Genomic DNA, 19226 nt, shown 5'->3' on the forward strand with positions numbered 1-19226 from the left:
TCCAAAGGATGTAAAAAAGTTCTTTTAACTAGTTAAACACTGAAAATTATTGTTGTTTAGTTGTTTTCTTTTATCTGCTTGAATCATTATTAAAAAAATTGAATCATTATTAATAAAAAATAAGTCATTATTAATTTATTAAAAAAGTAGTAATAAAATTAAATTATTAAATTTAATCTAATTAATCTATTTATTACACAATCTAATTAAATTAATCTACAATGTAAAAACGTTTAAAATTATTTGAAATTCTTCGGTTTCGTAGAGAATAAATGCAGAACGCATTTTGCATTCAAAATATTAATACAAAATGTATTAACAATCTTTTTATGAAAGTTTTTTTATTCTATTTGTGATTATATGCAATATTATAATGATTACGACTGATTAATATTATGAAATTCGAAATTTGTGTAAGAAATATTGAGCATACAAACACAACGAGATCTTTATCGAGTTCGTTATGCAGTAATTATTAAGAAAACTAAATTGTCAAGATGTCTGTGAAATGAAATAACTAAATCTTACAAAATATTTATTAGGAAATAAAATTCCTATTTTTCAGTAATATCTTATATCCTGTAAGACACCCTGCATGAACTGATAAATAAAAATTCTAGCTTGCCACAGGGACAGAGAGTATCCTCCATATTTAAATGTATAGATTGTTAATAGTATTATGTAAGGTAGTAGAAAGTATTTTTTTTAAAATTAATTTCATATTTTTTTTGTCGACGACAAAATTTTTGAAACATTATTACATTACAACAATGCAAAAAACGATATTTATTTCAAGGAATGCATGCTCAGTCGCATTTCAATGCCAAATAAAAAGCTGTCGACATTTTGAGATTTATGAATGCGCCTCTAAATGAATCGTTGTAAAGGTAATACAGAAAACGTAATGTAAAAACAACAACAAAAAAAAAAACCCTTGTAGGAATGAGCTGAAATTTTGAGCGCCCCTAAAAGTGACTGAAGTTTCTTTCGATGTACACTCACATTTAAATGTGTTGCTATTTGAAAATTTCAAACATTAAATTTGAAATTTATTTGTCGTATATTAAAAATTACTTTTTAATGATAAACACGAGTAAAAAATGTATAAATTACTTTATATTTTAATAACCAAAAAGAGCTTAGGTCAATGACTATTTTTTAAGACATGAATAAAAGTTCACAATTTAATTTTAACATTAGAAAGCCAAAACCTTTTTAGCTCATAATTCCGAAATGAATGGACCCAGACAGACAAAACTCGGTTTCTCGGAATAATTTTTGATTTTATTTTGAAATTTGATTTAAAAAATACGTGTTGTCATTGGATTTTTTTTCTTATTTTACTTTATAGACTGCCCCTCATGAAATTTTTAATTCAAATATCCTTAAGAGTGCTATAATTCCTTTCGAAAGATACCTTTTCTATGACTGCATGATGAACGATGCCAGAATAAAGAGGGGCAACTCTTTTTTTCTTACGACTATAAATGACATTGTTTAAAACTAGAGATTTTATTTATATGACTGAACTTATCATATTTTATTTTGCAGTGTTGAATTAAAAATTGTTATTTGAAAAGTAATTTATTTAAATCAATGTTTATTAAAGTTAGGTAAGAGCTGTTTCCAAGCTGTAAACCGTAAATAAAATAAAATATGATTTTGTAAGCATTGATCATTTCCCCCACGATTTATTTGGAAAAGGAAAATTATTTCAAAATCGATTTTTAAAAAATCCTAAGTTTAGGGATTAAATTTATGAAAGAGTGAAATTAAATAAAATAATGATAAAACGGGATGAATAAAATTAAATAATGAGTCTCTAAATAGAAAAAAAACATCAATGGAGGTGAACAGAACGTTTAGAAAAATTGCTATCATAATATTCAAATGCGTTTATAACTAACAATTTAACTTTAAAATGTGTACCAGTAATTCCCCTTACCATTAATTAACATCTTGAAATGTAAATTTATTTAAATTCCTAATCAGATGACAAGTTTTATTCCAAACATTTGTTATTACTTCTATCCATAAACTTTCTTCTATTCGAACTAAGAACTTAAGAGGGTACAAGTAATTTTTGTTTGTTGAATGGATTGCCATTCTGTAATTAGATACAGATGCTTGCAGTGACTTTTAAGAACGAAAAGTTAGATCAAAATCTATTATTCAAAGCTAAGGAAGAAAAGTGTTTAGAAATCTGAAGCAACGTTATAAATTAATAATTAGCAAAAGACAGAATATTAAGAATGCTATTTGAATAAAATCATTGGGTTAAAATTGAAACTTATTGGTAATATTATTTTCAATTTAATCCATCTAATGTTAGAGCTGTGTTCTAAGTAGGATTACTCCAAATGATTAGATCAATGACTTAGAAATATTTAATGTATCATCCTCCGTTTAGCATCACAGTAATCAGATGATGAAAACACTTTTTTTTTTTCACAGCAGTAGGTTCTGTTATATTTCTGTACTTTATGTTTCGCCTTGCCGATAAGAAAGATGTTTATTGATTTGAAAATTTCATCTCCTTGTTTCTCAATTATGCTCTTAAACGAAGACGGATACACTGAACATTTTTAAGCCGTAAATTGTCTTATCCTAGACGGACGTCCAGGCATTGTCTTATTCTATGTAGACTGATACGTATACCAACTGCATAACTATTTGTTGATTTAAATGTTAAATTTTGTTACCTGATTCTTTTCTACAGATTAGCATCAGCTCAATCGACCAAAGGAAAGAGGTCCGAAATGTATGTTCGATTTTCTTCCTAATTTATGGAAATAAACACGAAGCATCCTATATTGTATAAAAAGCTGAGAGAAAACACTCAGCAGATTAAGTGTTTTTCCATTTTATCCATATGATTCATGTGATATATGCCAGATGTGTCCAGCCAATTTAAGTTTGGAATCCATTGCTTTATCTTGCAGGTGTAAAAATGATGGTATGTCACAATATAAAGAATTACAAAGTGCAGATCACGTGTCAGATTATGTGATTTTGGCCATCATTTCATTTGCAACTGACAATGAAGAATCAGTCTCTTATTAAAGAATTTGCAGCATAACCTGAATTGCAGTCTGATCACTGCAAGGAGGCGGCAGTGAAGCCTGAATTAGTTAGTTACATCTTAAAACAGTAAATAAATCTCACCTTCTTTGGAAGGAGTGCATGCATTCCTCTGCAGCTTTGAAGTCAGCTTTTTTGAAATTTTGAAAGCCCGAGTAAGTGCTGACATAGTTCACGATTTCCGATAGACGGCCTTCAAAGCGACAGCGGACATCAGGGCACCTGGATAGGAGGGGGGGGGGACAAAAATAACTTAAAGCGCAATATTAAAGAATTTCAACAAACTTTTGATTACCGAGTAATCGAAGACTATCAGAAAAAAAGTATCCAGTAAAGTTATTTTGAGATGCATCAAATTATAGCATAAATATAACAATACAATTATAATCATGTAATAAAAATAATGAAATAAAATATATAATGATGTATTATACATAATTATTTGCATAATACATTACCATATAATGCATCTGTCTTGTTAAATGAATGAAAAAAGGGGGTGGGTTTTGCTTATTCGAGATTAATATACCGAAACTCATTAGGAATCCTATTAAACTGTGACACATACGCATTTATTAGGAGTAATCCTTTTCAGCTGGCAACAATTTATTATTTGAAATGAGAAATACTGCTACTTTTATATTTATTCTTCCTTCAAAATGTGGCATGAAAACAACCTGCAAATTAAAGGATATGTTTTTTATCTTTTCGAAGAGAAACACACCACAAATCAAAAACATTGAGAAATGTATTAAAATTTCGAGGTGTAATGTAAGCAACATTATTAATCTAAAAGTAAAAAAAACCGTTAATATTTCATTCTTTCCAAATGTTGCATTCTGCAACGTTTTGAAGGAAAACATTCCACAATATCTGCCATTTTAAATTGACATTTGAAATAAGTTTACATAAGCATTTTCGTAAATATTCTCGGGGAAAAAATTAAAGATTCATAATAAAAAAAATATCGTCTCCATTTATTTAATAAATTTATTTTTCGCATTCCTTCACTTGATCGATCAGTTTCTATTTTAAGATCAGAGGTTTGAAAACTGATTCCACAAAAGAAGAAAACAAAAACCCATCTCAGAGGTGTAGAAACCTGATGTGAGATAAGTCAAAGCATCGGAGAGCAAATGTCCTGCTATTGTTATGGGGTGGGGAAGAGGGGGTAGACGGCTAAGGTCGCCTGACTTCATTCAAATTCACTTCCTATAAACAGCTCTCTGACTGATTTGAAAAGGGAATTAATTAAATTGGATATTTCTAATGCGTATGCAATTATTATAATGTGCAGTAGATTAGTTTTAACTAATCTATCCATTGCCATAAATAACCTCTGAAATATCTGATAATAACTAGGATATTAAGTCTCTAATGGAAGTGGAACCGACACGTTTCGAAAATCTCCATTTTGGAGATGAAGTGTAAAGTCTTAAATGCCGGTGCATACCTAGCATTTAATCCAAACCCGAAATACAAATTTAAAAATATTTTGAGGGCTTAAAGGGTTCTTTTTGAGGTAGGATGTAGAAATGGTGAGGTATTTTATCGTTGCTCATTTTCTACAATTTTACATAATTTCTAAACTCGCATTTTGCAGCATGTCTTAAAGATCATTTGAAAAATTTAAAGATAAGCCAGGCACTGAAACAAATAATTTTTACCATAGAAAATGGAAAAGAAAACTTAAAGGGTAAACTCTAAAAAGGCTTAATAGCACAAGAATATAGTTGCTGTGCTATTGTGAGTTTCTATATACAGGGTTATTCTATTGTGAATTATGAATCGAACATTATGAATCATTTACAGCACGATGTCACCGTATGAGCAACAAACCCTTGGTGTATTTAAATATAAAAAGATATTAGCTGTCTTAAAATATCATTCTTCCAAATTTTTATTTATTTTGTACAATTGTAACTTACATTAACATGTCCTTTCATTATCCGTATTCTATATACATATGTTTGTTAGCATTATCAAGTACATCATCTCTTTTATTTCATAATATGATAAAGAGTGCCTTGTGCAGTGAAAGTAATTGATTGCTTACAAGGCCATTAGCCATCATTCGTGGCTTACCAAATATAAATGGCGGTTGCGATTTAGCATTAGATCCTTGCCCTTTTTAAAAGATTTAAAAAGTGACCTAAATGCATTTATGCATTGTCTCTAATGCGCTTTCGAAGAGTAGTGCTCTCAGTCGCTACGCCACTGCTTGTAGTAGTCGCCTCTTGCTTTTCGGATCCCATGTTCTGGAAAAATGACTTGTTTTTGTATGTCTAACTTACAATTAAAGTTCCTGAAAACATTTTCCTTTCACCTTTTATAAACTTACTCTTTCAGTGAAAAAAAAAAACTTAAATAATCAAGAAAAAGTGTTGCATGAATATTTTCAAATACAAATTCAAGAATAAAAGTCCTTAATGGAAAAAAAAGAACTCAAGATATCTTAGTTTATTCCTGAAAACTAGTTTACCTGACCACCTCTTCAAAAGGAAATTTGACGTCCTTGTATCTACTTTTCAACATTTTGACATGACGCATCAAGAGATACGGCTCCAGTGTTTCGTAGTACTTAAAAAAGAAAAGCCATTGTTACGTTAAGAGATAGAAAAAGTCTCAGCACTTTTAATGTGCTATTTAGATACGTTTTTAATTTCTTTAAAAAAGTAAATGAACATAAAAAAAATTTCGTTTTCATTTTTACACAATTTTATATAATTTCTTTCATGCTTGGGGAGTTGAAAATTTCAACACATTTTTTATTTCCTGTCAATAAATTTCCTACTGTGCTAAAAATGTGAATTTTTAGAATAATCTAGTTTTTACAATATAATATAATATTTTAACTCGTAAATGGAGATGGGAGTCAAAATGACTCCTCGCTTTTCATTAGCTCTGATTATCACGTGGTATTTTATCCTTGAATGCAATCATCTCCTTAATATCTTAAACTTGCTCTTGCAGTAGTATGCGGACAAAAGTCTAACACGTGTGTATAACCGAGTTATTATTTTTCAAAGTTTTTGTTGCTGTTTTTGGTGTCATCGACACCACGTCCCTGAAACTGCTTTTAATATGAATAATGCAAAAAGAATAACGAAATATTCTTAAAATAATATTTTAAAATATCTCATTCTTCACTTTTGTCTTTTAAATTCTAATAGTTATTAACGTTAGTGTTATTCCGTAATATCTAAACGAAGTAAATACTCATTAAAAGATTGTTTACGTTTCATCTTATAACATCTTTCCAACATTTAATATTATAACATTTAACATTTTAAATATTTTGGAAAACTACATGATTTCCACAATGTATTGTGTTTCCAAAATAAATTCCGATGGTGTTTGCAAAAAACCACAAAGAAAAATAACAACGGAGTCATTTTGACGCCATGTTTTTCCCCGCGAGAGGAATTTCATGTCTCCAGTTGCAGATTAAAATTTAGAACGCTATAATACAATACCATCTGAATTTATTTGGGTCGCGGTGGCCTGGTGGTAAAGCGGACACTCGGTCTCGGCTTCGGAACTAGAAGGTTTTCAGGTTCAAGATCCGATTCGACTGAAAAACCATCGTGTAAGCGGGTCTGGTGCACGTTAAATCCGTTGGGGCCAATTCCTCCCTCTGATGTGGTGTGGAAGTTTGGAGACGGAGTGCCAGGTCAGGTGACCGCCGTTCAAAATGACGTGATCCGTCCCAAAATAACCTTAATGTTGCTTTAAAAACGGGACGTTAATATAACTGAACTTCAGAATTTATTTTAAAATTATTTAAAAATGTTCATAATTTATTTAAAATAAAAATAAATGTAGTTGGTATTATTTGAATGTGGTTTACTCTTTTTGTTAATCGCCTCCTTTTCCGATATCATTTCCCTCTGGAGTTTTTTTGGGGTAGTGGCACTTGGTTTTGTTCAGTTATTGCGTTTCGAAACCGCGTGAGGAGGTTTTCTTTTTCTTTTTTTTTCTTTTTTTTTTGGAAGGGGGGGGGGTCAGATGGCGTAATTTTGAATCGTGGTCAAATGACGAGTACGGTAACTAGATTGGCATCCTTTCTCCCAATTTCCCCGTCACATCATCAGCAGGAGGACATTTGACCTTGACGGATTTAGAGTGTACCAGATCCTCTTATACAGTGTTCCACCAGTAATATCGAGAATTCTGAAATTCTCCGTCTCGCGATCAGACCATAAGTCGCTGGGATTCGGTGTGGTGGGACATCAGATTATGGAAAGGTTTATCGATAAAAATTCTTCTTTTGTTCTTAGAAGCGGAGGTGTTATATGGTGTAATTTTCTTTTGATCTTCTAATTTTCAGAAGAATCTTTCTAATAATGTCTTATCGAAGGCATTAAATCTTTCCAAAGCAATGTCGCACCAAAAATTCGAACTGTTACGAGGGGTTAGACGAAACACTTCATGATGTCACTGCCCACACACCTTGTTTTTTTATTCCTACAAACCCTCTCAGAACCTCGAACCAACCGGGTGAAACAGTGCGATGCAAAATAAAATAATCCTGGCTCAAAACAGGAAAAAAACTAGACAATTCCTCCAGGATAAAGGAGGCATTCTCCCCCCAGACACAAACCTACGATGATTTCTTTACTCCCATTAAAATCTATTCACCTACATGAAAATTTGGTTCATGTTTCCAATAAAACACTTTCTTCAAACAAATCGAACTTTACAACACATTTTATGAACTCATTCTTCTTCACCAAGCACACTGTGTATCGTATTGTTGTAGTATAATGAAGTCTTTAACGTATGTTTTTACTTACACCCATTTAGCTGAAAGGGAATCTGGAGGTACATTACGATTAGAAAAAAGAAAGAAAGAAGGCACTTGCTTTATCGTACAATTCGTCGATCTCCGCATCCCGAGCTGGATCTCCGAATTCGGGTTTCATATAGTGGTACCCGTACACCGCCATCACGCCGTTCACGCACAGTATGCGCCGAACCTCCGGCAGGAAGAGGTCCAGGTTGAACCAGTGCATGGCGGTCGCTGCAGTCAGCAGCTGCACGGAGCCGTCATCGAAAGGCAGCTTTTCCGCTGGACTTGCTCTGTAAGATATAAAATACTCATTAACTAAATTTCACAGTTTAGAAGTTCAGTGTTGTGGTAGTTATATTAAGAATTCAGTTAGCCACGGGATCTTCTTGGTCGGAGCCAGTTGTCAATCAGGTCTCACTGTTAATGCTAGAATAATTTCTTTTTATACCAGAAGGGAACTTGAATATTAGGCACTATGTTGGGTGTGATCTCGACTCTCTGCCGAATATTATGGTATCTTTAGCTCTCTAGACCTGCTGCACCTTGTAATATTTCCTTGGATACGATGTATGTATTAATATAGAATTGTCCTCGGAAGCGTAATCAGGTGCCTTTTATTTATGAAGAAATTTTTAATCTAAATTTGTTGATGTTACGTTTCTGTTACCAATAAGCCACAAAAAGGTAAGTTTGTGTCTTCAAGTTATTTAAAAACCAGGCACCAATCTTCATAATTAAATTAATTATTGTAATAATTTTCAAGTTATTAATAAGTTTAGACAGAATTTGCGCCATTTTAATCTTCAAATACGTCGGCCAGGACTGAAAAAGATTGGGATATCACAGCTGAAAACAAGAAACAATTAGAATTCTGTCATGTGACTACGACATTATGTTAACAGATTCTAGTCCGAATGGGTCCCTATGATACAGACATCGGCAGCAACATTTGATATCATCATTCACAATATGGTTGTAAATACATTTTAAACAAATAATCGTAGGACTTTTAAAGCCCCATTAAAAAGTATACATTGTTGTTAAGTTTCTGATTAGGATTTGAATTTTATTGGTACAAGAGCCATGGTATTAACTATGCTGCGCCAAACTGTCTTTATTTAGGACTAGCCGCCTTTAGCGATCAGCTGGTTCGCCAATCCTAATCTTCGTTTAAATTTTAATAATTAAATATTTTACGTAATTCCTACTTTAATAGATTCTTCATCAAAATATTTTAAAACTTCAAATTTTGAGAGTCATATAATTCACTCATAACATTATAAAGGCCTTCAGTCATAACGTAATATGTATCTCTCTCATTTTCTGTTAGCTCCCGTAGAATTTAGGCTTTAAATTAAAGTGGAAAGAATTAATCTGCAATTAATATAATAATATTTTTTACTGAAACAAAGCATTTTTTTATAATATGATTACTGACAACAGAGTCACTGAGCGTTTACTTTATGGGCACTAAAGAATAACTTTCTTAATTTATGTAATATCTCAAGAATTTGTCAACAAAATTTTCTCAGATTCATCATGAACAGATCGATTAATTAACAATGTTTAATTTTAAATACATCAAACACAAAGAAAATAAAATGAATCGTTTAAAACAATCGGTCGAAAGCAGGTTAAAAAAACTACTATTTAAAAAACGATGTACTTAAAACTATAAGCATATACAAAAAATATATAACTAACATAAATACAATTTAATTACAAAAGCATGCAACTAACCTAAAAATAATTTAAATCAAGAATCATCCGTTGATAATATTGTCAACAATCAGAACACAATGCGCATGCGTGAATTTTCAACACCAGTTACGGTAACGCAAATGCGTGAATTTTTCTACGCCAGTTGGGGTAACGCTATGCAGATTAGACATTTTTAATTTCCTTTATTCTGTGTTATTTTAATTCAAAAGTACTTCAGAATGAATCTGAAAGATCGATTAATTAACAATGTTTAATTTTAAATGAATAAAACATTAAGAAAATAAACAGAATCGTTTGAAATAATTGACCGAAAAATGTTAAACCTAGCCTCATTACTGTTGGGAAAAAAAACCCTGAAGCCTTACTCATTTGGTGGTGGGGAAAATGGAAGATTTTTTGGCGGGAAAGTTAGTTTTTAATTAATAATTTAAATTCTAATTATAAATTCAAAAAAAGGGACCCCAGGTGCACATTCCCGACCTCTAAGGTATACATGTACCAAATTTGGTAGCTGTAGGTCAAACGGCCTGGCCTGTAGAGCGCCAACACACACACACGCACACACACATTGAGCTTTATATAAGTATAGATTAAAATATAAAATTTCATTTATAAAAAGCAATGTGAAAATCTTTGAAAAAGATAAAGAATACTTAATACTGGGGATAAAAGCCTATTAATTTCAAAAAGGCAAAAATATGAGCATGTGGTGTTTTATCAAGCAAATGAGAAAATGTGAAGTTGTTAGAATGATATGAACATTGAGTATTAAAATTCGGATATTCACTGAGAATATGGTAAATGATGCAATTGCATTACGAGCACATTGGTGCCTCTTCTCCAAAACATAGATGGTGATGGGTGAATCTAGTGTGACATATGCAAAAACGAGTTAAGATAGTGTCTGCTTTTTTATTTGGAAGACATGGCCAGTCTTCAACACGAGGTTTAACACTATGAAGTTTGTTTTCTGTTAACAGATCCCATTGCGTCTGCCATTTTGAGAGGCAGAGCAAAGTTATGTGTTTTTTAAAATCACTCACATGGATACTAATATTTGCTGTCGTAGTAGCACTGTCTGCCTTCTCGTTGCGCCCCCAATACCTACATGAGAAGGCACCCAACATAGTAAAATAGAAAATCCACGAGAGAAAAGTCTATTGAAAAGGTTTAAAATCTTAAAAACACAAGGATGACTTCTAGAATGAAGATGGGATGATTTTAGAGACTGTAAAACACTTAATGAATCGGTGTAAATTATACATTTCTCTTGTAGACTGTCGGATATTTTTTCTAGAGCAAATAAAACAGTAGTTATCTGAACTGGAAGGTTGGATTTTAAATGTAAAGACTGCATTTGGGAAAATAACAGCAAATGAGACACTATCAGATGTTTTTGATCCACCTTGTATATTGCAATATAATCATTATACGGATCCCTATGTTCATAAACAATTTGTCTATAAATAGAATCAGAAGTGTCAGCTTTGGTAAACCCTTCAAATGGATTTAGGTATTGTATATTGGGAATTATCGATGCAGGAAAAATATTGTCCAGTTGGGGTGTTGCGTGCAGGTGAAGTAGATTTAGGTCCTTGAGAATGTCATGAATTCTAGCAAAATATACAAGTGTAAAAAGATTTCGTTCTTCCTGTATTCTAGTTAAGAATGGGAGGAGTTTAAAATTAGGAAAAGGATTTGATTCAGTTCTAAAATGATAGTGAAGAGAAAGCATTTGTAAAGGGAAGTCTCAAAGCAATCAACATAAAAGCTCTGAATTGGAGAGATCCTAAAGCCTCCTGAACACAGTCTGAAAGCATTATGGTAAACAGGGTCTAATTTATGTAAAACTGTTTTTCTAGCTGACTCGTAAACTACACAGTTTAATCCATCTTGGATGGAACGAGAGCTTTGTATATTTTAAGCATGGGTGGTCGATCTGCTTGCTCCCCAGGCCGTAGTTGACAAAACTTTTAATATGTTTAATGCTTTTTCACATTTTTTCCGCAATACTTTTACGTGAGGGAAAAAAGTGAGCTTCTTATCAAAAATAATACCTAGAAATGTAACTTCATTTTTAAATGGTATAATTACCTCATTTAGTTTTGCTTCAGGATCAAGGTGCAGATTTCTTTTTCGACAAAATTGGACACCAATAGTTTTTGAAACCGAAATGGTAAAAATATTGGCATTGCACCATTGTGTTATATTATTTACTGCACTTTCCAAGTGTCTTTCTAAAAAATTCATGTGCATCCCTGTACAGGAGATGTACAGGTCGTCAACATATAAGTAATATTTAACAGAAGGGGGAAGTTGCTTTAAAATATTATTAATTTTTTAAATAAACCTTTATTTGTTATCTAATATTTATTTAAAATACTACCTTGTGGTACTCCCTCTTCCTATATAAAATAGTCAGAGTATTCCAATTCTACTTTAATACGGAATTTTCTCAATTTTAAAAAGTTTTAAATAAAAATGGGTAAATTACCCTTTAATCCAAGGTCATGTAAATCCTTTAAAATACCGAATCTCCAGATTCGATCATATGCTTAACAATGTCAAAAAATATCGCAACTAGATGTTTCCTCTGTAAAAAAGCCAGACGAATATCAATTTCTAAAGCCAGTCGATTATCAAGAATACCCAGAGCTTTCCTAAAATCACTTTGATGATGATGAAAGAAATAAGATTAGTCTCCAAATGGTAAATGAGTCTTCGATTATTCATTTTTTTTTCTAAGAGCTAGCATATACAAGTTAAAGAAACTGGATGGTAATTTTCTGGGTTTAGGATAGGTTTTAATATCAGGATTACTATAGCCTGGTGCCAGAAAATAGGGAAATGACTGCTCATTCCAAATACTATTGTACAATAAAAATAAAGCTTTTTGGGATTCGACTGTCAAATTTTTAATCATGGAATAGTTAATTTTATCGGGATCCGGTGAAGAGTCACGGGCACTGGCAAGACATGATTGAAATTCGGAGAAGATAAAATTACAATTATAGGGTAAATCAGATTATATCGAGAATAAAAATTTAGTTTTTGTTTTTCTGCTTTTCTTTTAGATTTTAAAGTTGGAAGAGGGTAATTCTGTTTGCTAGATGTAAGTACTAGGGTTGAAACAATAGAATTTGCTATGTATTTAGTGGATGATATTGTTACTCCATTATGAATTAAAACAGAAATGTAACTTGATGTAGGAGCACCTGATGCTTTACTTTATTCCACAGCTCATGGCTTGAAATTTTAGAGCTGATACTGGACACAAACTTTTGCCATGAAAGTCTTCGTTTTCGACGTTGTATTCTCCTCCTCGAAACTGCTCTAGTCTTTTTAAAATAAATAAAGTTTGAAGCTGTCGGATATCTTCGGAAAATACTCCATGCTTTCCGTTGTTCTTTATATAAGTGTGTGTATTCATCGTCCCACCAAGGTTTTTTTTTTTTTTTTTTTTTTTTTACCGAATGATTTCGGGATCGAATTATTTGCTGCCTCAATTATAACATCAACTATGTAATTTAGTGCGTCATGGAGGATTGGATTATATTTGGTTGAATATTAGCTAAAATGGTGACTTTTTGTCAATTTCCTGCATTTAGGATGTATTTGGATGGACGAAAATGATTGTTTGTGTTGTATCTATTGTCTGAGACGATCAGAGCAAAGTGGTCACTATTATATAAGTCATTATCAATTGTTAAATTAATTAATGGTAAAAGTGTTGGAGAACTAACTACTAACCCATTGAAAAATTCTTGTAGGAAAATGAAGATGAGTTTTTTTCATCTGAATTTAATAGGCATAAATTGTGGTCTGTAAGGAGTTGCTCGATTTGCAAACCACGGATTTGGAATCAGGACTACTCCAAAAAGGACTATGGCCATTGAGGTCGCCCAAAATTATAAATGGAGACGGAAGCTGTGAAATAAGATTATTGAGTTCAGATTGAATAACACGTTCATTTAGAGGCAAATAAAGGCTGCAGACAGTAATCAAAGAATGCATCTGAATTTTAATAGCAACAGCTTGTAGATTTGTGTTCAGATTAATGGGCATTGAAGGAATGTGGTCAGCTGCAAGGATAGCAACTCCACCTGAAGCTCGATTAAGAATATCATGCTTGGAGAAAATTTTGTAATGTCGGATATAGTGTTTTTCCATCTTGAGGTATGTTTCTTGGGGGATTATGTTTCTTGGGGGTTGTGTTTCTTGGGGGATTGTGTATTCAAGCGGGATTGTGTTTGTTGATGAGATCTTTAAGTTCTGAAGATTTATTCAGGAAACCACGATAATTCCAGGAAAAAAGAGTGGCCATGAAGATAAGAAATCGGAGGAAAAGAAAGAAAACCGGAAGAAAGAACAAACTAGGAAGATAAAGATTTTCTACCTGTTCTATCTTTTAAAAATCTGTTTTATGAAGAGGAATTTAAGAAAAAAATCTTCTGGGGTCAGAGATCCGCTTCGAGAAGGACTAGAAATATCTTGTCCTCTTTTTGAGGCAAGTTCTTGCGCACGTTTAGCTGAGTTTTTTTCTCTACGTTTTGGAGCCAGACCAGTATCTTTTTCATTCTTTCTAGAATCGCGATCGTTTTTGACGCGATATTTCACGTTTGAATCATTCTCCGAGAATGAAGATTTTTTTCTGAAATTTGTAGTGACGCTATTTCCATATTTGATGAGGTTGTTTCAGGAGGTACTATTGCACTATTTTGAGGGTCACTATTGCTAACTGAGGTAGAGGTAGAAAGTCGTTTATGTATTGGGGTAACAGGCTGGTTTGAAACGGTCTGACAAGTGGAAGAAGATGATGAAGCTTTCTCCCATGCCTTTTTTTATTTTGAGAAGAGCTAGTCAGTCACTTCGATTTATGATTATCATATCGTTATTAGCGGTTTTGGTTGTTATGTTCACTGGAAAAATGTATGGAGCACGTGCATTAGTTTGAGGATTTAGCCGATTTGTTGGTGCTGAAGGTATAATATTGGTTGTTAAGGCTTCCGAGAAAGAGAGACCTACTTTGGGCATTCTGTCCATTACAATTTTTCTAGCTTCGGGAAAATATATGTTTTTTGTAATTTTTATTGTTTGTATTACTTTTTCTATTTTAAATTTTGCACATGATTTGAAATAAGATGGGTATTCGCCGTTCCAGCTTGAGCATTTCGGCGTTGGAGCAGAGCAGTTATCACTTTTATGATCTGGGAGAGAGCATCAGGCGCACACTTTTCTCGTCCCTTTGCAAGGAGTCATTGCGTGTCTGAATTTCTGGCATTTGAAGCAACAGAATGGACTTGGAATATATGGTTTAACTGGAGAGATTATGCAGGCTATTTGCACAAATTTTGGCAAGACTGGTGTATTAAAAGTTAAAATAAGATGTTTCGTAGGAATCTTTTGGTTATTTTTCTTGACAGTTATCCTTTGAACGTCAATTACTTTCTATTGTTTAAGTTTTCCAAAATGTCTGCTTCAAGTTCTCTCTGGAGCTCTTTCTCCGAGATTACTCCCTTGGTTTGATTAAGTGAACGGTGTGCAGTAACATTGGCGGATATTTCTCCAATTTGTTTCAATTTCCTTATGTTTTGAGATTGTTATCTGTTTTTTTTATTTCAATTAACAGTTTCCCATTGTTTAATTTTTTGATAGTTTTTACTTCACCTACAATTCCAATAATTGCTTTATGTATCAAGAGTTGAGATATTGTTTTCAATGAACCTTATTCAGGTGCAATAATAAAAAAATTAAAATAAGCATTTCAATCAGTATTAACATTATGAGCCATGCGACATTTGAGTAGATTCAGGCCTGACGGCATCGTCCACCACGGAACTCTACAAGGGATGGTAGTTATCGGCTTTGGTGACTGCCAACCTCGGCATTTGCCATGATGCTAGTCTGAACCTATACGCTAGGAGTCACCCCCGGGCCAGTGACCACCCTTAACGCCAATCCCAAGAAGTTACCCCTAGGGATGACGAATATTTTCAGAGCGGTTATTACGTAACCAATATCAAAAAGTCACAAATACAAGTGATCAATACTTTTCAAAGAGGGGTGTGATTCAAATCCTTGATACGATCTTACTGATGATATTTCGATTACAGGTTTTGGATCACGATAGAAAGTAACAATCGATACGATATCACTGAAATTTGCCGGAGCGGTGACTTTACTGGAAAGTAAGAATCGATACGATCTGTCCAATGGAAGTTCTCGAAAGAAATCTGTGATTGGATTGAAAAGTGAACGGACCAGTTATTGGAATTATCGTATCGTATCATTGAATTGCATATCACTGAAATTTATCGGAGCGGTGATTTCACCGGAAAGTGCGAGGCTTCACTGGAAAGTGCGAAGTCACCGCTCCACTTTACGGGAGTGACCAACATTCGTATTTGATGATGCGCTATTCCATATAGATCATTCTAATTGCTCGTGACATGATTGGCTTTGATTACATATACTCTGTTTACTGCTGGCGCCATCTATTGGTAGAATATAGGACTAAAGTAAACATTTTAAAGAAATGACATATATTTTTAACTCATATTTTCCAGAAAATGGTTCACTCTAATAAATAAATTAAATAAATAGTTTTGAGAAAAAAAATAAAGTTTAAGAAGTAAGCTGAAACAGATAAATTAATTCAATCACACGTTAATTAAATTAGTAAATTAAGTATTAATTACAATTAATAAATTTTATATTTAATATTAAGTAATAATTTTTAATTAATAATATGATTGAAATAACAGATATTTGGAACGCATATTTAAAAATAACAATAGCAATATTATTTGTTATTCAAAAAATCGTGGATTATGCATCTCTAGTTACCCCTTCGCTTGATCCCCTTGAGTAGCCCAGTCAAATGTCTGGGATACCGGCTGATTGATACATCAGGGACAGAAGCGTACCACACGTCTTACGGGTCGCCATGCACTTCATATACGTGGGGGATTTTGTCTGCCTATGAAAAGCAAAAAGCAAACAGAGTGGCGGAGCTTCTCATGGAAGCAAAGAGAAAGGATAGGGGGGAGTAAATTTAAAGAGAGAAGGGGTTGAAGAAGAGAGAAGGGACAGGGGAGAGTAAGAAGAGAGAAAAAGGGGCAGGGAAGAGAAAACTAAAAAGAGTAAAGGTCCCTGTGAACCTCGGGACTGAGACACCCGTACCCACCTAAAGAAGGTGAGCCCCTGAGGGGGTTAAGTTTCTGAACGAAAATCCTGTTTCCTGTTGGGGTGGGACAAATGTTAAATATAAAAAAGAATACTAATAAAAAAAGAGAATATATGCGTGCGGTGGCGCTCTGAAGGCTAGACAATTTGACCGAAAGCTACCATAGTACTTTACTTTGTAAGGTAAGAAAGCACACCTTCTGATGATTTTTTGAACTTTTAAATAGAATTTTAATTAATTAAAAATTAAGTGGGATTTTAGAATTTTTCATCAAACATCTCCCGAAAATAATATTGCATAAAACCAAATTTTTACTATCTTTTAATTTAAAATTTAAAAGATTCTTTTTAATGCTACCAATTTAATTGCTTTGCATATGTATTTTTAATTTTGACAATTTTTTTAAAAAATACGCTGCATTATTTTTAGCAATAATTGAACTAAAGCTCCTTCCATTTACATGCCAATCATTTCATCGTTTCATTCTCTTAAGCTAAGGATGGAGGGGCGGGGGCTCTTTAATATCAATCTAACTTACATGGCAATTAAGAAAGTGAAGTTACAATAAAGTGAAAGTTAAAAGAAGGATTACTCTGAAAATTAGTTTTTAATTGTATGGAAACTTGACTATTAGAATAGCTCGTTTACACAATGAACAGAACAGATTTAAAACTATTGAAATAACACAGCTTTGGTGTGTTTCGCCATTGGATGTCATAGCAGAAAAACAAAAACAAATTTTTGGAGGAATATTGAGTATAAAACTATAATAGAAAAAAAAATTCCGGCGAAACAGCTGATCGCCAAAAGCTCCTAATATCTGAATAAAAACAAACCACTATACTATATCCGAATGATATTGAATGTATTCTTCCACGTTCTAAAAAATTACATTATTTTTATAGCTGAAAAATAAGAATAATTTGAAAATATGCTATTTTCTGAAATTAGGATAATAATATATCGTAGTATTATATAACAGCATTATTTAGTATTATTTATATAATAGTATTATTTGCTAATTCATAAGATTTACTACTTTATTTAAACTGCTATTTGATGTATCCTTAAAAACAATAATAATGAAACTGTCCATTTTTTATCTCTGCAATAGAAATGCAGACGTTAGCAAAGCATTCTTTTTTTCATGTTTATCTTTCCAGATCCTTCATCTAATTTTTTTTTTGTATGCTTGTATGTTATTTCATAAATATTTTAGTATCCCCGATATATGTCTGTTTGTTTCACATATTCCTTTTTGCATTAAAAAGGACATTCTCAAGTATGCTGAACTGTTTGATAAATGTTTAGTTGATCAATGATTTTTCCCTAAAAATAAATTCGGCTCATTCGATCTTTTGAAGTTAGAATTCGCAGATCATTCAATTTTTTCTCTTGCCTTTAAATTTCCTATCAGAGGCAAGCATCATCTGTCATTTTAGGTCATTTAGGCTCATTCGAAGTCAAAATTAAAAATGGGTTATAATGCTAAAATTGTTTTCGGTTGTTGAATGTAACCTTCTGTCTGTTTTATTCTCCACAGTGATAACCGCGGGGCTTTTTATTTTTTATTTTATAGCCTAATTAACAATGTTTTTATTTCATAGCATACTGCTTATTTATTAAAATTTAGGGTAGACAGAGGCAAGCTGACCAGCGGAAAAAGATAAAGACTGACTTCATTTATGTTCATATTTTTCTCTTTTCCTTTCTTACAGTTCTAGTGCTCCACACCACTCGATGCTAAACATTCGAGACATCAATGCCACCATTCTGTTGTCAATTATGAAATTCGTGTATTTTGTCTGACTTGTCATTTTTAAAATCTTCAACGCAAGAATCAACAGGGGAGATAGACGGTTTCCATATATGACTACCTTCTGCAATACACTTTTCATGATTCATATTTATTTATATTCTGTTCTTGTTCATCCTATCAGAGAATCATGGATTTTTAAACTTTCCGATCGAGGTAAGACGACCGGGATAAGTGGACCCTCATGCTCAAGTGCTTTTTAACTATTTTCTATGAGAGGTCTGTGTACACTTTTTTTACTTATGTTCGGCACTTCATTCACATACTGATCCATATCCTACTGTAAAGAGCACAAGTCATATTTTAATGATCTCATCTATGGAAGATGTGTGAATGATGAAGGAGACGCATAATGAGCAACAAAAACATTTAAAGCAAAAAAGAAGAAAGAAAAAAGAAAAGGTAAGAGGTTCAGGAAATTTAAAAAGATGCCAATAAAAAATTGTAATTTGATTCATGTAAAAAATGATAAATAAATAAGAAGAACGACATTCATGGCATCAGATGAACCCCCCCCCCCAAAAAAAATGGCACCAATTGCGTTCTGACACGCTACAAGATACCTCTGTCAGAAAATGAAGATAGAAAATGCAAAAGCTGCCCACGATGAACACGAACGATGTATTAAG

The 19226-nt window shown here is 32.7% G+C and overlaps 1 protein-coding gene across 1 annotated transcript in view; it reads right to left on the minus strand.

Annotated features, from left to right (window-relative positions):
- Nucleotides 1–19226, minus strand: part of LOC129983875 (putative methyltransferase DDB_G0268948) — a 30169-nt gene that overhangs the window by 2704 nt on the left and 8239 nt on the right. The window contains exons 4-6 of the mRNA XM_056093553.1: nucleotides 7947–8163; nucleotides 5564–5661; nucleotides 3166–3303 (exon numbers count right to left, since the gene is read on the minus strand). Coding sequence (XP_055949528.1) covers nucleotides 3166–3303; nucleotides 5564–5661; nucleotides 7947–8163 — 453 coding nt within the window. The remainder of the gene's footprint in view (nucleotides 1–3165; nucleotides 3304–5563; nucleotides 5662–7946; nucleotides 8164–19226) is intronic.

The sequence above is a fragment of the Argiope bruennichi genome, chromosome 9, assembly GCF_947563725.1.
Source record: "Argiope bruennichi chromosome 9, qqArgBrue1.1, whole genome shotgun sequence".
In the NCBI taxonomy this organism is placed as follows: domain Eukaryota; kingdom Metazoa; phylum Arthropoda; class Arachnida; order Araneae; family Araneidae; genus Argiope; species Argiope bruennichi.